Genomic DNA, 18,824 nt, shown 5'->3' on the forward strand with positions numbered 1-18,824 from the left:
CCCAATTTATTACCAATTTTATTTAAAGTTTTATTTTAAAATTCACTGGCATCACACGGGTGACCCCAAGTCCTCCTGTCCACCTCCTGCCCCGGCACGAGGGTGCCCGGGAGCGTCCCCAAGCGAGGATCCCCCCTCTCTGAGCTCCTGGGTAGGGCAAGAACCTCCCTGCACACCGAGCCCCGATGGCAGGGCCCCTTCGAGCCCCTGGACACCGTAACCCCCTCAACGGCACCGGTGCCGGGGGGATCAAAGGGGGTCCTCGAAGCAGAGCTGCTGCCTGGGGGGCTCCCAGGGCTCAGAGGGGTCCCCCGTGGCGGCTGCGGCAGGTGACGAGGTACTGGGGGTAGGCCTGGGTGTCGTTGAAGATGACGAAGATGTCGGGCTGCCGGGGGTCATCCACCACGCTGTGGAAGCGCCGGGGCACCCCCGAGCCCTCCCGCAGCGGGGGTGCCCGCAGCCCCGGCTGCCCGGCCGCGAACTCCCCGGTCAGCACCTTGGCCACGAAGATGAACTTGGCGCCGCTGGCGCTGGGCGGCGAGTACCGGTCCCGTGCCGAGATGGCCGAGCGCGCCGCGAAGTAAACGCCGAGGCCGTAGAGCGTGGCTACGGGGGTGGGCATCAGCCGGGGTACAGGGGGTGTGCCAGCGGCGCCCCAGGACCACCGGCACCCCGTTCCACCCTGTGAGCACCCTATTCCATCCTACGAGCACCCTATTCCACCCTATGAGCACCCTATGAGCACCCTATTCCGCCCTATGAGCCCCCTATTCCACCCCGTTCCACCCTGTGAGCACCCTATTCCATCCTACGAGCACCCTATTCCACCCTATGAGCACCCTATGAGCACCCTATTCCACCCTGTTCCACCCTGTGAGCACCCTATTCCGCCCTATGAGCACCCTATTCCACCCCATTCTTCCCTGTGAGCACCCTATTCCACCCTATGAGCACCCTATTCCACCCCATTCCTCTCTGTGAGCACCCTATTCCTGCGCCGATGGCACCGTGCCCACCCCACCATCCCATTCCACACTGCTGGCACTGTGCCTGACTCATCACCCTGTTCCCAAATGCTGGCACCGCACCCACCGTGGCACCCCATTCCCACACCAAGGGCACTGTGCCCACCTCAGCACCCCCTTCGCACGCACCCATGATCACCCTATTTCTGTGCAAATGGCACCGTGCCCATCTCACCACCCCATTCATACACCGCTGGCACCATGCCCACCTTGGCACCCCCTTCCCATTCCAATGGCACCACACCCCCCTCGGTGCCCCATTCCCATGCCAATGGCACGGTTCCCATGCTGGCACTCTGTTCCCATGCCGACGGCACCGTGCCTCCCTCGGCGTCAAGGGCACGCTGTGCCCACCCCAAGGACACCCCACGCCCACCCAAAGGACACCCCATGCCCACCCCAAGGACACCCCATGCCCACCCCAAGGACACCCCACGCCCACCCCATGGGCACCCTGCGCCCACCCCACACACGGCCAGCGCTCACCGTTCTTCCCGCAGAAGCTGCGGTTGAAGCCGTGCAGGCAGATCTCGCGGCTGGACGCCTTGGTGGTGCCGTGGAAGAGCACACGCTCCACGGCGGTGCCGGCGGCACAGGCACGCTTCACGCTGCCCTTTTTCAGCTGGTACTGCTTGTACAGCACTGGATGGATCAGCTTCTGCACCTGCCAGGTTCCGCTGTGTCACTGCTGCGCCACGGGGACGCCACGGGGGTCCCCCACGCCCGGACCCACCTGCACGATGCTGATCTGGTTGTGCAGCTCCTCCAGCGTCCCGCAGAAATGCTGCACCGTGTCAGCGAACTCCTCCGAGTCCTCTGCCAGCGCTATCAGCCGCACCTCCTCCTCCTGTCCAGCCACCTCCGGCCCTGCTGGACGAAGCCCCGGTGAACACGGGCGCGGCGAGGGGCAGGCCCGTCCCCGCGGCACCCACACGCACCGAGCAGGCAGTAGGTGCTGTCGAGCGGGGGCTGGCTGCGGCACACGGGCACGGCACGGGCATTGCCGATGTCAAACTCCTCCATGCGCTCCAAATCCACGGTGAAGGGCCTCCCATCCAGCACCAGATCCAGCCGGCGCTCCTGATGCAACCAGGCCTGCTCCAGCAGCGCCGCTGCCTCGGGGGCGTAGGGGACAGCGGTGCCAGAGTCATCCCAGCGCACCCAATGTGCCGTGGGATGGGCAGCGGTGGCATCGGTGGCAGCGGTGGCATCGGTGGCATCGGTGGCACCGTGCTCCGGCGGTGGCAGGCGCTGCAGCAGCGACGTGAGCTCTCGGGCGGCAGGGCCGGTGTACTCGGCGAAGCCCCGCACCGCGGCGGTGCCGCCGCTCAGGCTGAGGTGCACGGCGTGCCGGCTCCGCAGCAGAACCAGAGCGCAGCGGCCGGCGGCCGGCAGCGCCCGCAGCCGCTCGCTCGCCACCTCCCGCGCCCGCAGCCGCGCCGCCAGCGCCCGTTCCAGCTCCCGCGGCGCCGCCGAGGCGTCCCGCTCCGAGGAGCAGAACACCGTCACCCGCGCCGCGTCTGCCGCCAGCACGGCCTCCTCCAGCGAGGCCTCCAGCGCGGCCAGCAGCCCGGCGTCCTCCTCGGCACGCTCCTGCTCCTGCTCCCGGCTGTAGGAGCGCAGCGACAGCGCGGTGGCCCGCGCCAGCTCCTGCTCCTCGCCCCACGTGCGGTCCATGGAGTACTGGATGGCCAGAGCCATCTGCACCTCCTCCTCCACCCCGGTGTCCGATAGCGGCTCCCCGGTGTCCGATAGCAGCTCCCCGGCGCCGTCCCCGCCGGCCGCACAGGGGAGCTCAGCCTCGGGGTCCCACTCGCTGTCAGGCCACAGCTTGGGGCTACCGCGGCAGCTGGCGTGACTCGGCTGCAGCGCTGCCATCACCTCCTTGATCTCCTCTGTGGGACCAGTGGGGTGCCAGCCGTGAGGCTCCACCACGTCCTGGGGGAGGACAGCACCCCACGGTCCCCTCATCCCCACCCCTCACCCCCCTGCAGCATGCGGAGCACCCTCGCCCCTCACCTGCGCTGGAATGAAAGCCATTGTCGCCTCCATCCCCACTGTCCCCAGCAGCAGTGTTGTTGTCCTCAGGCCAATCCCGGTGCCAGGAGTGTGAGCGGGGCTCCCTGTGGATGCTTGGGCGCAGCAGCTCCTCCAGCTCCAGCTGCGGGGATCCAAGGGCAGCATCACCAACGCTGCTCCGGCCGAGCAGGGACCAGCACAGTGGCAGAGCCCTCCCCACGAGGCCGCACCTGGGGATCCGGAGGGGTCCAGGGTTCACCGTCCAGCTGGATGACGCACTGGAAGCGGCTCTCCAGCTGCTGGAGGAGGCTCTGCCCAGCCGGGTCCCACAGGAAGCGGGCAACGCCGGGGAAGCGCAGGGTTGTGGGGTGTGAGGCCACCGAGTCCAGCAGACTCTGCAGGAAATCTGCCACTGCCCGGCACTGGCCCGGCTCCCCGCTCACCTGCCAGCAGATGGGCCAAGGGTCAGCACCTGGGCACCAGCACCTGCCCAGATCGCCACTCACTGCAGGCAGCGTGGGCAGCACCAAGGGGCTGGCAGCCACCAGCATGTGACATGAGTGGGGAGGTGGGACCACGGCACAGAGCCCTGCCTGCACCTGTCCCCACCCCTGCCCACACCTGCCTGCACCGACCCACACCTCCCTCTACCTGCCCACACCTCCCTGTACCTGCCCACCCCTGCCTGCACCTGCCTGTACCTGCCCACACCTGTCCACACCTGCCCACACTTCCCTGTACCTGCCTAGTCCCCTGCCTGCACCTACCCACAGCCCTGCCTGTAGCTGCCCACACCTCCCTGTACCTGCCCACACCTCCCTGTACCTGCCCACACCTCCCTGTACCTGCCCACTCTCCTGCCTGTACCTGCCCACACCCCTGCCCACACCTCCCTGTACCTGTCTATACCTCCCTGTACCTGCCCACCCCTGCCCACCCCTGCCTGCACCTGCCTGTACCTGCCCACACCTCCCTGTACCTGCCCACTCTCCTGCCTGTACCTGCCCACACTCCCGCCTGCAGCTCACCCGGAAACCCGAGACGTCCCCTCCCTCCAGTGGCAGCAGGGACACTTCGGGGATGTTGCTGAGCATTTCCTGGTAGTGCTGCTGCAGGTAACGCAGGGCTCCTGGCTCCGCCGGCACCAGCACCTCATCCTGCACCAGCGCTGCTGACACTGGCTCCGGGACCAGCTCCGGGACCAGCTCCGGGACCACCGGAGCCAGCCCCGAGCTCTGGGTCTGGCTGGGCACGGCCCCGAACCCCTCGGCGTCCTTGTCCCTGCTGGAGAAGGCGGCTGACGGCTGCCCTGGCACCGGGTGCTGTGTTGGTGCTGCTGGCACCGGGACGGTGGCAGCTGTGTCCGATGGTGGCTTCGTGCGTGCCACGGTGGGCTCCGAGGACGGCTCTGTGTCCGGCGGGCAATCTCCATCCACCAAGAGGTCCGTGACCAGCAGGGGCTCCGGGTCAGGAGGAGGGGCCCTGTCCGGAGTGGGGACAGTGTCCAGGGGCGCGTCCCCGCTCCCCTGCAGCAGCTCCAGGAAGGGGTAGTGGGGGTCAAGCTCCAGCACCACGTCCTGCAGCCGGTGTGGCCTCTGCAGCACCCGCTCTGCAGCTGCGGGGGGACAAAGGCACGGGCAGGCGGCGGCCCCAGGCGGCTCCCCGCGCTCCCCGGCACTTCCAGGGGGGTTCCCGCTCACCTGCCGGCTCCTGGAAGGTGACGACGGCCCCCGCGCCCGCCGGGCAGCAGCCGCACATCCCTGACGCGGCCCCCGCCGCTGCGCCGGTTCTCGAAGTAGAGCTCGAGCAGGTCCCGGCTCGGCAGCGGCCCCGCCGCCCTCAGCAGCACCGCGGGGCTCCGCGGGACCCGCAGCAGCTCCAGCCCCCGCTGCCGGGCCCGCCGCTCCGCCGCCGCCAGCTCTGCGGCACGGGCAGCGCTGGCACCGCAACACCGCGGGGCTGTCACTGTCCCCGGGGTGCTGCCACCGCCCCCGCGGTGCTGCCACCGCCCCCGCGGTGCTGGGCACCCCACAGAACCCACAAATGGTACCCCCGGCCCATCAGTCCCCTGTCCCCGCAACACTCCCACCCCCGGCAGCATTGTCACCCCAGCGCTCAGAAGCCTGATGGTGTCACCCCAGCCCCTGTGTCGCCACACCACTGCTCCCCAGCACCCTGGCAGCTCCATCTTGTCACCTTTGCCCTCCACAATGCCATCCTGCTGTCCCCCAGCACCCTGGCAGCTCCATCCCATCACCTGTCACCTCCCTGGCAGCTCCATCCTGTCACTCTTGCCCTCCATAACCGTACCCTGTATCCCCACCCCACTGCCCCCCGGTCTCCTGGTAGCTCCATCTTGTCACCTCTGCCCTCCACAATGCCACCCTGCTGCCCCCCAGTCGCCTGGCAGCTCCATCCCGTCACCTGTCACCTCCCTGGCAGCTCCACTCCGTCACCTTTGCCGTCCACGACCCCACTCTGTATCCCCACCCCACTGCCCCCCGGTCTCCTGGCAAACCCATCCCGTCACCTGTCACCTCCCTGGAAGCTCCATCCCGTCACCTTTGCCGTCCACGACCCCACCCTGTATCCCCACCCCACTGCCCTCCAGTCCCCTGGCAGCTCCATCCCGTCACCTGTCACCTCCCTGGCAGCTCCATCCCGTCACCTTTGCTGTCCACGACCCCACCCCAGCACCCTCATCCCCCCCGGTGTGTCCCCCACGGCCCCCATGTCCCACCTGGGGGGGTCAGGGGGTCCTGCAGACGCAGCAGGCTCCAGCCGGGCACGGAGCCCCGGCACAGGGTGACAGTGCCAGGGGGGACCCCCAGCAGGGTGTCCAGGGATGGGTGCAGGTTCTGGGAGGGGGTCCTGGGATCAGGGCTGTGCAGCAGAAGGTGGGTGGGGTCCCAGGGGGGGGCCGGGAACACCCTCAGCTCGACCCCCCCGAGCCTGTGGCTGCCGTGGGCCAACACGTTCTGAGCATCTGTGGAGACAAAACAGGGTCACTGGGGGCTCACGCAGTGACCCTCGGGGACACAGCACTGCTCACCAGTGCTCCCAGTGGGACTGGGAACCCCAAACCCCATCCCAGTGCTCCCAGCAGGACTGGGATCCCCCAAACCCTGTCCCAGTGCACTTAGTGGAACTGGGAACCCCAAACCCCATCCCAGTGCTCCCAGCAGGACTGGGATCCCCCAAACCCTGTCCCAGTGCACTTAGTGGGACTGGGATCCCCACAGCCCATCCCAGTGATCCCAGTGGGGCTGGGAACCCTCACATCTTGCCTCAGTGTACCCAGTGGGGCTGGGAGCTCCAAATAGAATCCCAGTGTTCCCAGTGGGACTGAGACCCCCAAATCCCATCCCAGTGATCACAGCTGAGACTGGGACAGTTACACACACACACACACCCCATCCCAGTGATCCCAGTGGGGCCAGGACCCACCACACCCCATGCCACTGCTCCCAGTTGGAACTGAGACCCCCAAACCCCATCCCAGTGATCCCAGTGGGACTGAGACCCCCAAATCCCATCCCAGTGCTCCCAGCTGGGACTGGGACAATCACACACCTCATCCCAGTGATCCCAGTGGGGCCAGGACCCACCACACCCCAAGACAGTGCTCCCAGTTGGGACTGAGACTCCAAATCCCATCCCAGTGCTCCCAGTTGGGACTGAGACCCCCAAATCCCATCCCAGTGATCCCAGTGGAACTGAGACCCCCAAATCCCATCCCAGTGCTCCCAGCTGGGACTGAGACCCCCAAATCCCATCCCAGTGCTACCAGTTGGGACTGAGAGCCTCCCAAATCCCATCCCAGTGCTCCCAGCTGGGACTGGGACAATCACACACCTCATCCCAGTGCTCCCAGCTGGAACTGGAACACGACCCTCTGCCCACACTTACCCCGGGGCTCCTCGAAGGTGAGGAAGAGGAGGGGGCCAAGGCGCTGGCAGCTCTGCACGGGCCCCCCGCCGGAGCGCCGCCGGCTCTCGAAGTACAGGATCAGCAGCTCCTCGGGGGCGTCGGGGGGGACCCCCTGCACCTCCAGCACCCCCCCCGCCATCCTGGGGCACCCGCACATTTGGGGTGAGACCCTCTCGGCTCCGTTACAACCCCGGCCCCGCTGTGATCCCCCCGCCCCAAGGAACCCCCGTGCAGCCCCACGGGACCCCCAACTCCCCTCCCCAAAGCCCACGGCCGTGTCCCCCCGCACCTCCCTTACCGAGAGCCCCCCAGGCCCACGTCCGCGGGGCGGGACCCCCCCGAGCCCCGGGCTGGACCCCCCCGAGCCCCGGGCTGGACCCCCCGATGGCCCCGCACCTTTCCACCCCCCGGGAGCCCCGCACCCCCGGAGGGCCCGGGCCCCCCACGGACCGGACACGGCGCGGCTCCGCCCCGGCCGAGAACCGAAACCGAAACGGGGCCAAAACGGGAAGGGGAAGGGCGGGGGGCGGGACGGGGGTGGGGACACGGGACAGGCCCCACGCGGGACACGGGGACGCGTGACCGGCCCGCAGAGGGGGACCGGAGGGTACGGGACCGGCGTCACGCGGGATCGGCCGCACGGGTGACAAGGGGACAAATAAATGTCCCTCGTGCGTGACCGGCCCCACGAGTGATCGGGGGACACGGAAGTGACCCCAGCTGTGACGAGGGGACACGGAAAAAGCGCCTCGGGTGACAGAGGTACACAGGAATGACAGGCCTCACGAGTGACCAGGGGACACGGAACTAACCCCAGATGTCGCGAGTGGACACAGGGAAAGCCCCACGGGGCTTTTTTACGCGGGACCGTCCCCGAGACTGACACGGGGACACGAAGCCAGCCACACGGGTGACAGGGGGGCGAGTGTCTCTCCCTCGGCGTGACCAGGCGACCCGTGACCATCCCCACGAGTGACCGGGGGACACGGAACTGACCACAGACGTGACGAGTGGACACAGGAACAGCCCCACAGCTGACAGGGGTACCCGAGAATGACACGGGCACACGGGCCAGCCCCACGGGTGACGAGGGGACACGTGGCCGTCCCTCGCGCGTTACCGGGGGCGCGTGACCGTCCCCACGCGGGACACGGCGGAGCGGCGGCGTGCGCGCCGCCGCCACCAGGGGGCGCACTTCTGACCACGCCCCCAACGAGGCCCCGCCCCCAAGCGACCCCCCGCCTCCTGCGGCCTACGCAGCTCTGAAAGGGGCGGGCCCCGCCCCCTCTAAGCCCCGCCCCCTTTAGGCCCCGCCCATCCGGCGCGCAGATACCGGACCCCGCGCAGCTCGGCCCGGCCGGTGAGCGGGGGCTCGGGGGGTTCCGGGGCTCGGGCGGGGGCCGCGGCCGGCGAATAGAAGGTGCGGGGGCTCCGGTGCCGCCCCCGAGCGCGGTTCCCTCCGCCGCTTCCCGCTGCCGCATTCCGCAGCGCACGGGTTCGGTGCGAGGACGGGGGGGGTGGGGGGGTAGCGGCGGGGGTGGCGGGGCCGAGCGGGACCCCGCGAGTACGGCGGTCAAGGCGGGGGTCTCCCGGCTGCTCCCCCCCACGGCAGCAACGCTCGGGGATTAGGCTCGCTGCTGCCGTAAATAGGCCGCGTCGGGGCTTTACCGAGCGTCAGGGCAAAGCGGCTTACGGGACTCGGGAGAGAACCGGCGGGGGGGGGAGCGGGCGGTGGCACCCCCGCAACCCGTGATGCGGGAGCACCTGCACCCCCGCAGCCCCGCCCGCAGCGCCGTGGGCATCCCTGCGCCCCCCGCACGCCGTGCTGCCGGTTCCCCTCCGCCCCCTGAAGCCGCCCGCACGCCGTGCTGCGGGCACCGCCGCACCCCCGCAATCCGCGGGGCGGGCACCCTCCGCACCCTGTACTGCCCCAAATTCGTGTAGCGATTCCCCCAAGCCCCCCGCTGGGGTACCCCCACACGGCGTGTCCCCCGTGTCCCCTGGCCCCGCTCGGGGTGCCCTCCGTCCCCCCAGGGAAGCCCCCGGAATGTCCCCCGCTCCGCGGGGCCGAGCCCCCCCGTCCCGCCGCCCGCCCGGGGCGCGGGGCCGTCACGCGGCCGCTGTGGTTGCGCCACCGGCCGGCGCTGCCCGTTGGCCCGGCCGCGGCCGCTGCGGCACCGGAACAGCGGCGGCACCGCGCCGGGACCGCGGGGACACGGCCAGCGCCGCCTGCCAGGCCGCGGCAGCGCAGCGGTACCGCACGGGGCACCGGCGCCGGTACCGCACCGCCCGGCCCGCGATCCCCGCTCGGGGCGCAGCCGCCGCTGTCGCAACCCCCCCGGTTTTGTAACCGAGCTCCGGGAGCGGGGGCGGCCCCGCGGCTGCGGTGGAGCCCGCCCGGCTCCGTGAAGTGCGGCCGGGGCTGGCGCCGGGCCTGGCGGGACCCCGCTGCTCCCGGTGGCGGCCCAAGGGGGCGGTGAAGCGGCGCCGGAGCTGCCCCGCGCCGCTGCCGGTACTCACGGCACGGACCGGCCCCGCACATCGCCCCCCGGCCCCTCACATCGCCCCCCGGCCCGTGTCCCCTCGCTGTGCCCGGCCCGTGTCCCCTCGCTGTGCCGGCCCCGACATCTCCCCCTGCCCCGGGGGTTGCCATGGTAACGGCCTCGCCGCCGCCATCTTGTGCCGGCGCGGGGGAAGGGGCCGCGGGACGGGACCCCGATGGCGGGGACCCCCCGTGCCGGCAAACCCCGAGTGGGGAACCGCCGTGGCGGTGTGAACCGGCCCGGGACCCCCGCGGCTGAGGGGTGGAGGGGTGGGGGTGATGGCTGGAGAGCCCATGGCCAATGGAGGCTTGATGGCATGGAGAGGATGAGGCGAGGGGTGACAGCTGAGGGAGGGTGACGGCCGTGGGGGGCTGATGGCTGTGGGGGACTGGCCATGGGGGGCTGAGGGCCATGGGGGTGATGAGGAAGAGGTGATAGCTGTGGAGGACTGATAGCCGTGGGGGTGATGAGGAAGGGGTGATAGCTGTGGGGAAGTCACAGCCATGGGGGGCTGAGGCCCATGGGGGTGATGAGGAAGAGGTGATAGCTGTGGAGGAGTGATGGCCGTGGGGGTGATGAGGAAGGGGTGATAGCTGTGGGGAAGTCATGGCCATGGGGGGCTGAGGGCCATGGGGGTGATGAGGAAGAGGTGATAGCTGTGGGGAAGTCATGGCCATGGGGGGCTGATGGCTGTGGCAATGATGAGGAAGGGGTGATAGTTGTGGGGGGCTGAGGGCCATGGGGATGATGAGGAAGGGGTGATAGTTGTGGAGGACTGATAGCCGTGGGGGTGATGAGGAAGGGGTGATAGTTGTGGAGGAGTGATGGCTGTGGCAGTGATGAGGAAGGGGTGATAGCTGTGGGGAAGTCATGGCCATGGGGGGCTGATGGTTGTGGCAGTGATGAGGAAGCAAACAACAGCTGTGGGAGGGTGACAGCCATGGGGGGCTGCTGAGGACAGGGTTGTAGCTGTGGGGGGCTGAGGGCCATGGGGGTGATGAGGAAGGAGGTGACAGGACTGCTAGGGTGACAGCCATGGGAGGCTGCTGAGGACAGGGTGGTGGCTGTGGGGGCATGAGGGGCTGTAATGGGTGATGACTGGGGGGGACGATGGCTGTGGGGGGTGATGGAAGGGAGGTGGGTGACACCCACAGAGGGGTGATGCCACCATCTCTAACCCCCTGTTCCTCCTCCCCACAGCACAAAGGCGGCCGCAGCCTGTGGGCCACCATGTCCCACGAGAAGAGTTTCCTGGTGACGAGCGATGGCTTCGGGGGGCAGCAACCACCGACAGTCCCCCCGGCCTACCCTCAGCCCCCCTACCCCGTGGCCCCGTACCCCCAGCCCCAGTTTGGCCCCACACCCTACCCGCAGCCGGGCTTCACGCAGGGGCCGGGGCCGTACCCGCCACCGGGACCCCCGTACCCCCCCGCCGGGCCGTACCCCCCCGGGCCGTACCCCCCGCCCGGGCCCTACCCACAGGGGCCCTACGCACAGCCCCCCTATGCCCAGCCCCAGCCCATGGTCCCTGGCGACCAGGACTGTGAGTACCTGTGGGGACGGGGTGTGTGGGGGGCTCTAAACGGGGTGTGTGACCTTCCTGGCGCCCAGGTGGGAGCTGCAAATGGGGTGTGTGACCCTCCTGACTCCCAGAGGGGAGCTGCAAATGGGGTGTGTGACCCTTCTGGCTCCCAGATCGGGGTCTCCAATGGGTGTGTGACCCTCCTGGCTCCCAGATCAGGGTCCCCAGTGGGTGTGTGCCCTTCCTGGCTCCCAGGTGGGAGTCCCCAGTGGGTGTGTGACCCTCCTGGCTCCCAGATCGGGGTCCCCAGTGAGTGTGTGACCCTCCTGGCTCCCAGATCGGGGTCCCCAGTGGGTGTGTGACCCTCCTGGCGCCCAGATCGGGGTCCCCAGTGGGTGTGTGCCCTTCCTGGCGCCCAGATCGGGGTCCCCAGTGGGTGTGTGCCCTTCCTGGCTCCCAGATTGGGGTCCCCAGTGGGTGTGTGACCCTCCTGGCTCCCAGATGGGCATCCCCAGTGGGTGTGTGACCCTCCTGGCTCCCAGAGGGGAGTCCCCAGTGGGTGTGTGACCCTCCTGGCTCCCAGAGGGGAGTCCCCAGTGGGTGTGTGACCCTCCTGGCTCCCAGATCAGGGTCCCCAGTGGGTGTGAGACCTTCCTGGCTCCCAGATGGGGATCCCCAGTGGGTGTGTGACCCTCCTGGCTCCCAGATGGGGATCCCCAGTGGATGTGTGACCCTCCTGGCTCCCAGATGGGAGTCCCCAGTGGGTGTGTGACCACTCCCCGGGCTCCTGTCTGTGTCTGGGGGCTTCAGGTGTGCAGGGCAGCCCCTGGTTTTGGGCACTGAGGGCAGCTTGGGGGTGCTGCCTGGGAGGGGGGTCCTGTTTTGGCAGCGCTGTCCCTGTTTCAGCCTGGCTGTGCAGATGGTGGGGGGCTCTGGCAGCCCCCCGTGGGTCCTGGTGTCCTGGGGGGCCGTGCCCACAGGGGACAGCGCTGCCCATGACCCTGGGAGGGGGGACACTGCCCAGAGCTGTGACACCTGGCTTAGGGGGCGCAGAGCTCCCCTCCCCATGGCTCCTGGGAGCCCCCCACTGAACGCAGTGTCCCCACAGCCCCCCTGCACAGCACCTACCATGAGGACGGGCCCCCCTCCTACTATGACAACCAGGACTTCCCGTCGGCGCACTGGGACGACAAGAGCATCCGGCAGGCCTTCATCCGCAAGGTGGGACACGGGGGGCTCAGGGAGGGTGTCTGGGGCCTCGGGGGGACCCCCTGTGACCCTCCCCGCCTGTCCCCAGGTGTTCCTGGTGCTCACGCTGCAGCTGACCGTCACCTTCGCCTTCGTGACCGTCTTCACCTTCGTCAAAGGCGTGCGGGGCTTCGTGCAGCGCAACGTGTGGACGTACTACGTGTCCTACGCCGTCTTCTTCATCTCCCTCATCGTCCTCAGCTGCTGCGGAGACTTCCGCCGCAAGCACCCCTGGAACCTCGTGTCCCTGGTGGGCTGGGGGGCTCCGGGCTGGGATGAGTTTGGGGATCCAGGGACACGCGGAAGGTTTGGGGGTGCCACAGTGGGGGATGCTGAGCAAGGTTTGGAGGTGCCAGGCTGAGGGGGCAGATTTGGGGGGCTGTATCACAGAGGTGTCAGGGCAGATTCGGGGTGATGGGGCACACACAGGGTTGGGGGACGCTGACCCAGGGGGCACATGGTGAGTTTGGGGGTGCCAGGCTGAGGGGGCAGATTTGGGGGGCTGCACTGCTGCAGGTTTGGGGGTGCTGAGCTGGGTGGGGTGATGGGGCACACAGAGGGTTGGGGGATACTGAGCCAGGGGGCACACGCCGAGTTTGGGGGTGCCAGGCTGGGCAGACAGGCCTGATGAATTCCCCCCTTTGCCTTCTCAGTCCATCCTGACTGTCAGCTTGTCCTACATGGTGGGGATGATTGCCAGCTTCTATGACACCGAGGCCGTCATCATGGCTGTCGGCATCACCGTCGTTGTCTGCTTCACCGTCGTCATCTTCTCCCTGCAGGTCAGTGCCAGGGCTGCCCCTGCTCCTGCCTGGGGGGGCTCCAGACTGGGGATACAGCTCCCCACTGACTTCCTGCTGGGTTCCTGGGGGGCTGTGCGATGTTCCCTCAGTTCCCTCCCAGGTTTTTGGACCCAAATGGGATTTGCAGCCCTCCCCCAGCTGCCTGCTGGGTCTGTGGGCTTCTGAACGGGGTGATGACCCTCATCCCTCTGAGGTCTGGGGTCTCTGGGGCCTCCACACCGAGCTCTGATCCCTCCCCAAATCCCCTTTTCCACAGACCAAGTACGACTTCACCTCATGCCGGGGCGTCCTCATCATCTGCCTGGTCGTGCTCATCCTCTTCTCCATCCTGTGCATCTTCATCCGGAACCGCATCGTGGACATCGTCTACGCCTCGCTGGGGGCCCTGCTCTTCACCTGCGTGAGTTGGGGGTCCCCAGCTGCTGAGGGGGCAGTGCCTCCAGCACCCCTGGGTGCTCCAGCCCGCTGGGGACACGCGGGGTGTGGGCTGGAGGCTGCAGGGTGCTCTGGAGGAGCTTTGGGGTAGGGAGGTGACCTTTGGGGACCTGCTGCTGGTGCCTTCCACCCCCTGACACCGTCCTGCCCCGCAGTTCCTGGCGGTGGACACGCAGCTGATCCTGGGGAACAAGCAGCTGGCGCTGAGCCCCGAGGAGTACATCTTCGCCGCGCTCAACCTCTACACCGACATCATCAACATCTTCCTCTACATCCTCGCCATCATCGGCAGGGCCAAGGAGTAGTCCCGCCCTTCCCCGAGCCCCGCGGCCCCGCCCCGGTCGGGTCCCCTCCCCGTAGCCGGTTTTGTTGCCGTTCTCATCGCGTTCCCCGGCGGTTCCTGCCCCCGCGGGGGTTTGCTGGTGCGGGGCTGTCCCGGCCCCCCCAGCCCCCTGCTCCTCCCTGCTGTCAGCCCCTCCCCTTGCGTTGAACGCGGACTGGAAGCACTTTGGAAATCCCCCCTCTCGTCCTGTCCTGTCCCCACCGCGCTGTCCCCTCCCCTGTCACCACTCCGGCCGCAGGCAGGGGCAGTGCCGGCAGCACTGCAGACCCCCCCAGGCCACTGACCCTGCCTGTCCCCACCCCCAGGCCCCCCCCGAGCCACAGCCCCTGCCTGTGGCGCCTCCAGACAGTCCTGAGTTCCCCTTGATGTAGCACCAGAGCCCCTCGAGCCACTGTCCCTGTCTGTCCCTTGAGCACCTTCAGACACTCTTGCTCTGAGCCACTGTCCTCATGTGGAGGCACCCCCAGACCCCTGGATGTCCCCAGCCCTGATTCCCTGAGCCACAGTCCCTGCCTGTGGCACCCCCAGACCCCCCTGTCCCCTCCCCGCGTGGCCGAGGCCCCATCCTGGTCCTGCTGTTAATAAATTGTCTTGTTCATCTCCCACGGCTCCAGCTCCATCCCAGCGTGTCCTGGTGTCCCCAAGCTCCCAGTGTCCCCACCGCAGTCCAGCTGGGGCTCAGGTGGCATCAGAGGACAGCCTGGGGACAAGAAGGGCAGACCCCAGCCAGGACCAGAGGAGGCAGCCAGGTGAGGTTGGCTCCTGCTCCCGGAAAGGGGAAGAGGAAACGGCCTCAGGGGAGGTTTAGGATGGACACTGGGATAATTCCTTGCAGCGGGGCTGGAGCCCCCATCCCTGGGGGGATTTAATATGTGTATATGGCACTTGGGGATGTGGCTGGGGCTGGCCTTGGCAGTGCCAGGAGCAGTGCTGGACCTGGTGGGCTCAGAGGCTTCTCCATCCAACCCAAAGGATTCTGTGATTCCTGGATGCCCAGTCCATCCTGGCAGCCGTGGCCAATATTTCTGTGTTCTCCCTGGAGAGACATTCCCTGCTCTTCCTTGGCTGCTCCCAGAGCTCTCCTGTGTTTGAGAGTTTTAAGAGCAGCTTTTAAGGGTTTTAAGGTGGCAAAGGCACCAGCAGAAGCAGGGTTGAAATAAAAGCAAAACCACAATGAGGTTCGTTGGCAGAGCTCACTCTGCTGCTCACTCAGTGGCTAAAGCACCCAAAGAAAACAGTCTGGTGTCAGTCCAAACCCAAAATCACCCCAGGCTGACTTCACCCCCCAAAGGGAAGGGGCTGGAGCATCCCAGAGGAACATTCCCAGTGCCTTTGCTGCAGCTCCCCCCCAGGGGGCACCTGGAGAGTTGGCAGCAGGCAGGTGCAGGGGCTGCAGGCACAGGTGGGGCCCGGGGCAGGCACAGGGGCAGGGACAGGTTTCCACCTGGGAGAAATGTCCCCAGAGCCTGGGGGAGGACTCGGGGCAGTGCCTCTGCTCTGCCCCAGGGCTGAAGGGCTGAGCCCTGAGGAGTGGGGAGCAGCCCAGGCTCCAGCCTCGGTTCTCCAGAACAGCCAAGGTGAGGTCCTGCTCCAGGGGAGGGCAGGCACAGCCCCCTGAGGGGCAGAGAGCTCCAGAGATCTCAGGATGGTGTTCACAGGCCACAGCAGGCTCCAGAGCTCTCAGGATGGTGTTCACAGGTCACAGCAGAGCTCCAGAGCTCTCAGGATGGTGTTCACAGGTCCCAGCAGAGCTCCAGAGCTCTCAGGATGGTGTTCACAGGTCACAGCAGAGCTCCAGAGCTCTCAGGATGGTGTTCACAGGTCACAGGAGGCTCCAGAGCTCTCAGGATGGTGTTCACAGGCCACAGCAGAGCTCCAGAGCTCTCAGGATGGTGTTCACAGGTCCCAGCAGAGCTCCAGAGCTCTCAGGATGGTGTTCACAGGTCACAGCAGAGCTCCAGAGCTCTCAGGATGGTGTTCACAGGTCACAGGAGGCTCCAGAGCTCTCAGGATGGTGTTCACAGGCCACAGCAGAGCTCCAGAGCTCTCAGGATGGTGTTCACAGGTCACAGCAGAGCTCCAGAGCTCTCAGGATGGTGTTCACAGGTCACAGGAGGCTCCAGAGCTCTCAGGATGGTGTTCACAGGCCACAGCAGGCTCCAGAGCTCTCAGGATGGTGTTCACAGGTCACAGCAGAGCTCCAGAGCTCTCAGGATGGTGTTCACAGGTCCCAGCAGAGCTCCAGAGCTCTCAGGATGGTGTTCACAGGCCACAGGAGGCTCCAGAGCTCTCAGGATGGTGTTCACAGGCCACAGGAGGCTCCAGAGCTCTCAGGATGGTGTTCACAGGCCACAGCAGAGCTCCAGAGCTCTCAGGATGGTGTTCACAGGTCACAGGAGGCTCCAGAGCTCTCAGGATGATGTTCACAGGTCCCAGCAGAGCTCCAGAGCTCTCAGGATGGTGTTCACAGGTCACAGGAGGCTCCAGAGCTCTCAGGATGGTGTTCACAGGTCCCAGCAGAGCTCCAGAGCTCTCAGGATGGTGTTCACAGGTCACAGGAGGCTCCAGAGCTCTCAGGATGATGTTCACAGGTCCCAGCAGAGCTCCAGAGCTCTCAGGATGGTGTTCACAGGTCCCAGCAGAGCTCCAGAGCTCTCAGGATGGTGTTCACAGGCCACAGGAGGCTCCAGAGCTCTCAGGATGGTGTTCACAGGCCACAGCAGAGCTCCAGAGCTCTCAGGATGGTGTTCACAGGTCACAGGAGGCTCCAGAGCTCTCAGGATGGTGTTCACAGGCCACAGGAGGCTCCAGAGCTCTCGGGATGGTGTTCACAGGTCCCAGCAGAGCTCCAGAGCTCTCAGGATGGTGTTCACAGGAGAGCTCCAGAGCTCTCAGGATGGTGTTCACAGGTCCCAGCAGAGCTCCAGAGCTCTCAGGATGGTGTTCACAGGTCCCAGCAGAGCTCCAGAGCTCTCAGGATGGTGTTCACAGGCCACAGGAGGCTCCAGAGCTCTCAGGATGGTGTTCACAGGTCCCAGCAGAGCTCCAGAGCTCTCAGGATGGTGTTCACAGGAGAGCTCCAGAGCTCTCAGGATGGTGTTCACAGGTCCCAGCAGAGCTCCAGAGCTCTCAGGATGGTGTTCACAGGTCACAGGAGGCTCCAGAGCTCTCAAGACAGCCTGTACAGGTCACAGCAGAGTGGACTTTGGCCACTGTCGTTTTCCAGCCCAGCTGTAGTCTGAAAGTGTTACAGTGAAAATATTCCACTTGGGTTGTTCTTCAGGCAAGAAAAATACGTTCTCAAGGCTGTTTGTTAAAGGAGGAGCTCGTTATCCAGCAGGAATTCCTGGGAACAGACAGTTCCTGATAAGCTCCTGGGGCACGTGCTGCTTGTTGGGGCAGTTCTGGGATCACAGAACGGTGTGGGGAGTGCAGCAGCCCCAGCTCCATCTCCCCCCTGTCTGTTCCCGGGGCTCCACATCCCACTGCTCTTTGTAGAGCTGCACCTCCAGCCTTTCCTCTCCCAGGGCTCCCCTGTCCCTCTCTGTCCCCTGTCCCTCTCTGTCCCCTGTCCCTTTCTGTCCCCTGTTCCTCTTATAGGGCTGTGACCTGTTCCTTTCTGTCCTCTGCTCCTCTTACAGGGCTGTGACCTGTCCCTCTCTGTCCCCTGTCCCTCTCTCCCCTGTTCCTCCCCCGTGGCTCCCCAGGTCCCTCTCTGTCCCCTGTCCCCCTCTGTCCCCTGTCCCTGGTTTGCGGAGCAGCCGCTGGCTCTAGCAGAGCTGGCAGAAGCCCTGGCAGCTTCTCCTTTCTCCGGCCTCAGGATTCCACCTGCTGCGGCCGCGTTTGTTTATTTCTGTAAACCCCTCCCCAGCACCTGTCGTGTTACTGCTGTCCCCGTCCCACCCCTGAGGCCGTGTGTGTGTGTCACCCAGAACAGTGTGTCACACACAGGATCCCCTGGGATCGTGTGTGTGTCACCCAGAACAGTGTGTCACACACAGGATCCCCTGGGATCGTGTGTGTGTCACCCAGAACAGTGTGTCACACACAGGATCCCCTGGGATCGTGTGTGTGTCACCCAGAACAGTGTGTCACACACAGGATCCCCTGGGATGTCCCTGTGTCACTCAGCCCCGGCACTATCCTGGCTGTCCCAATGTCCCTGTGTCCCTTGGCCCTGGGGCTGTCCTGGCTGTCCCAATGTCCCTGTGTCCCTCAGCCCTGGGGCTGTCCCTGTGTCCCTCAGCCCCTGTGCTCCCTCCTGCCCTGGCTGTCCCAATGTCCCTGTGTCCCTCAGCCCCGGCACTGCCCTGGCTGTCCCAATGTCCCTGTGTCCCTCAGCCCCGGGACTGTCCTGCCTGTCCCAATGTCCCTATGTCCCTCAGCCCCGAGGCTACCCTGGCTGTCCCAATGTCCCGGGATTGTCCTGGCTGTCCCAATGTGCCCCAGCCCCTGTGCTCCCTCCTGTCCTGGCTGTCCCTGTGCTGTCCCAGAGCCAGGGGGGGCACTGGGGGTACAGACGGGGACAGGAGCAGCTGCCAGGCCAGTGACACTGCCAGAGGCCGAGGCTGGAGCCACTGGAGCCCTCTGGGTTCTGGGATGGGAGTGGGGCACTGACCCCTTCCCACCATGGACCATTCCCACCGGGATCGCTCTGCCAGCTCTGGGCTCCAGCACAGAGAAGATGTGGAGCTGCTGGAGCGGGTTCAGAGGAAGCCATAGAGCGGTTTTGAGGGGTGAAGCCCCTCTGCTGTGGAAACAGCTGGGAGTGTTCAGCCTGGAGAGTGATCCAGGGGGACATCAAAGCCGCTTCCTGGCTAAAGGAGCTCCAGGAGAGCTGGGGAGGGACTTTGGACAAAGGCATTGACGGACAGGACAAGGAGAATGGCTTATCACTGTCAGAGGGCAAAGTCATATGGGATATTGAGAGGAATCCTTCCCTGTGAGGCTGGTGAT

General features: G+C 66.5%; 2 protein-coding genes across 3 annotated transcripts; one reads left to right on the forward strand and one right to left on the reverse strand.

Moving 5' to 3' along the window:
- On the reverse strand, nucleotides 1-7,472 carry PARP10 (poly(ADP-ribose) polymerase family member 10). The gene is given in 12 exon segments (XM_066337709.1): nucleotides 1-606; nucleotides 1,512-1,689; nucleotides 1,759-1,892; nucleotides 1,964-2,920; nucleotides 3,045-3,186; nucleotides 3,275-3,487; nucleotides 4,073-4,659; nucleotides 4,745-4,781; nucleotides 4,783-4,964; nucleotides 5,785-6,030; nucleotides 6,954-7,114; nucleotides 7,425-7,472. Coding segments are annotated over 11 exon segments (3,144 nt in total). The 5' UTR covers nucleotide 7,114; nucleotides 7,425-7,472; the 3' UTR covers nucleotides 1-298.
- Nucleotides 7,473-7,538: 66 nt separating this feature from the next.
- Nucleotides 7,539-14,471, forward strand: GRINA (glutamate ionotropic receptor NMDA type subunit associated protein 1). Of its 2 annotated transcripts, none has more exons than XM_066337731.1 (7): nucleotides 7,539-8,017; nucleotides 10,718-11,060; nucleotides 12,148-12,260; nucleotides 12,337-12,537; nucleotides 12,941-13,069; nucleotides 13,347-13,490; nucleotides 13,681-14,471. In XM_066337731.1, exons 2-7 carry the CDS (start codon nucleotides 10,748-10,750, stop codon nucleotides 13,828-13,830), a joined length of 1,050 nt encoding a protein of 349 aa, XP_066193828.1. In that variant the 5' UTR covers nucleotides 7,539-8,017; nucleotides 10,718-10,747; the 3' UTR covers nucleotides 13,831-14,471. The 2 variants fall into 2 exon arrangements, with proteins under 2 accessions (XP_066193828.1, XP_066193820.1); XM_066337723.1 differs by lacking the exon at nucleotides 7,539-8,017 and adding an exon at nucleotides 8,222-8,334.
- The last annotated feature ends 4,353 nt before the right edge of the window (nucleotides 14,472-18,824 follow it).

This window comes from Sylvia atricapilla, chromosome 1 (genome assembly GCF_009819655.1).
Source record: "Sylvia atricapilla isolate bSylAtr1 chromosome 1, bSylAtr1.pri, whole genome shotgun sequence".
Lineage (NCBI taxonomy): Eukaryota > Metazoa > Chordata > Aves > Passeriformes > Sylviidae > Sylvia > Sylvia atricapilla.

Coding starts and splice junctions, on each gene's coding strand:
- GRINA (XM_066337731.1), top strand. CDS start 10,748: ATGTCCCACGAGAAGAGTTTCCTGGTGACGAGCGATGGCTTCGGGGGG. Junction 11,061..12,147: donor GGTCCCTGGCGACCAGGACT/GTGAGTACCTGT, acceptor GTGTCCCCACAG/CCCCCCTGCACAGCACCTAC. Junction 13,070..13,346: donor TCGTCATCTTCTCCCTGCAG/GTCAGTGCCAGG, acceptor CCTTTTCCACAG/ACCAAGTACGACTTCACCTC.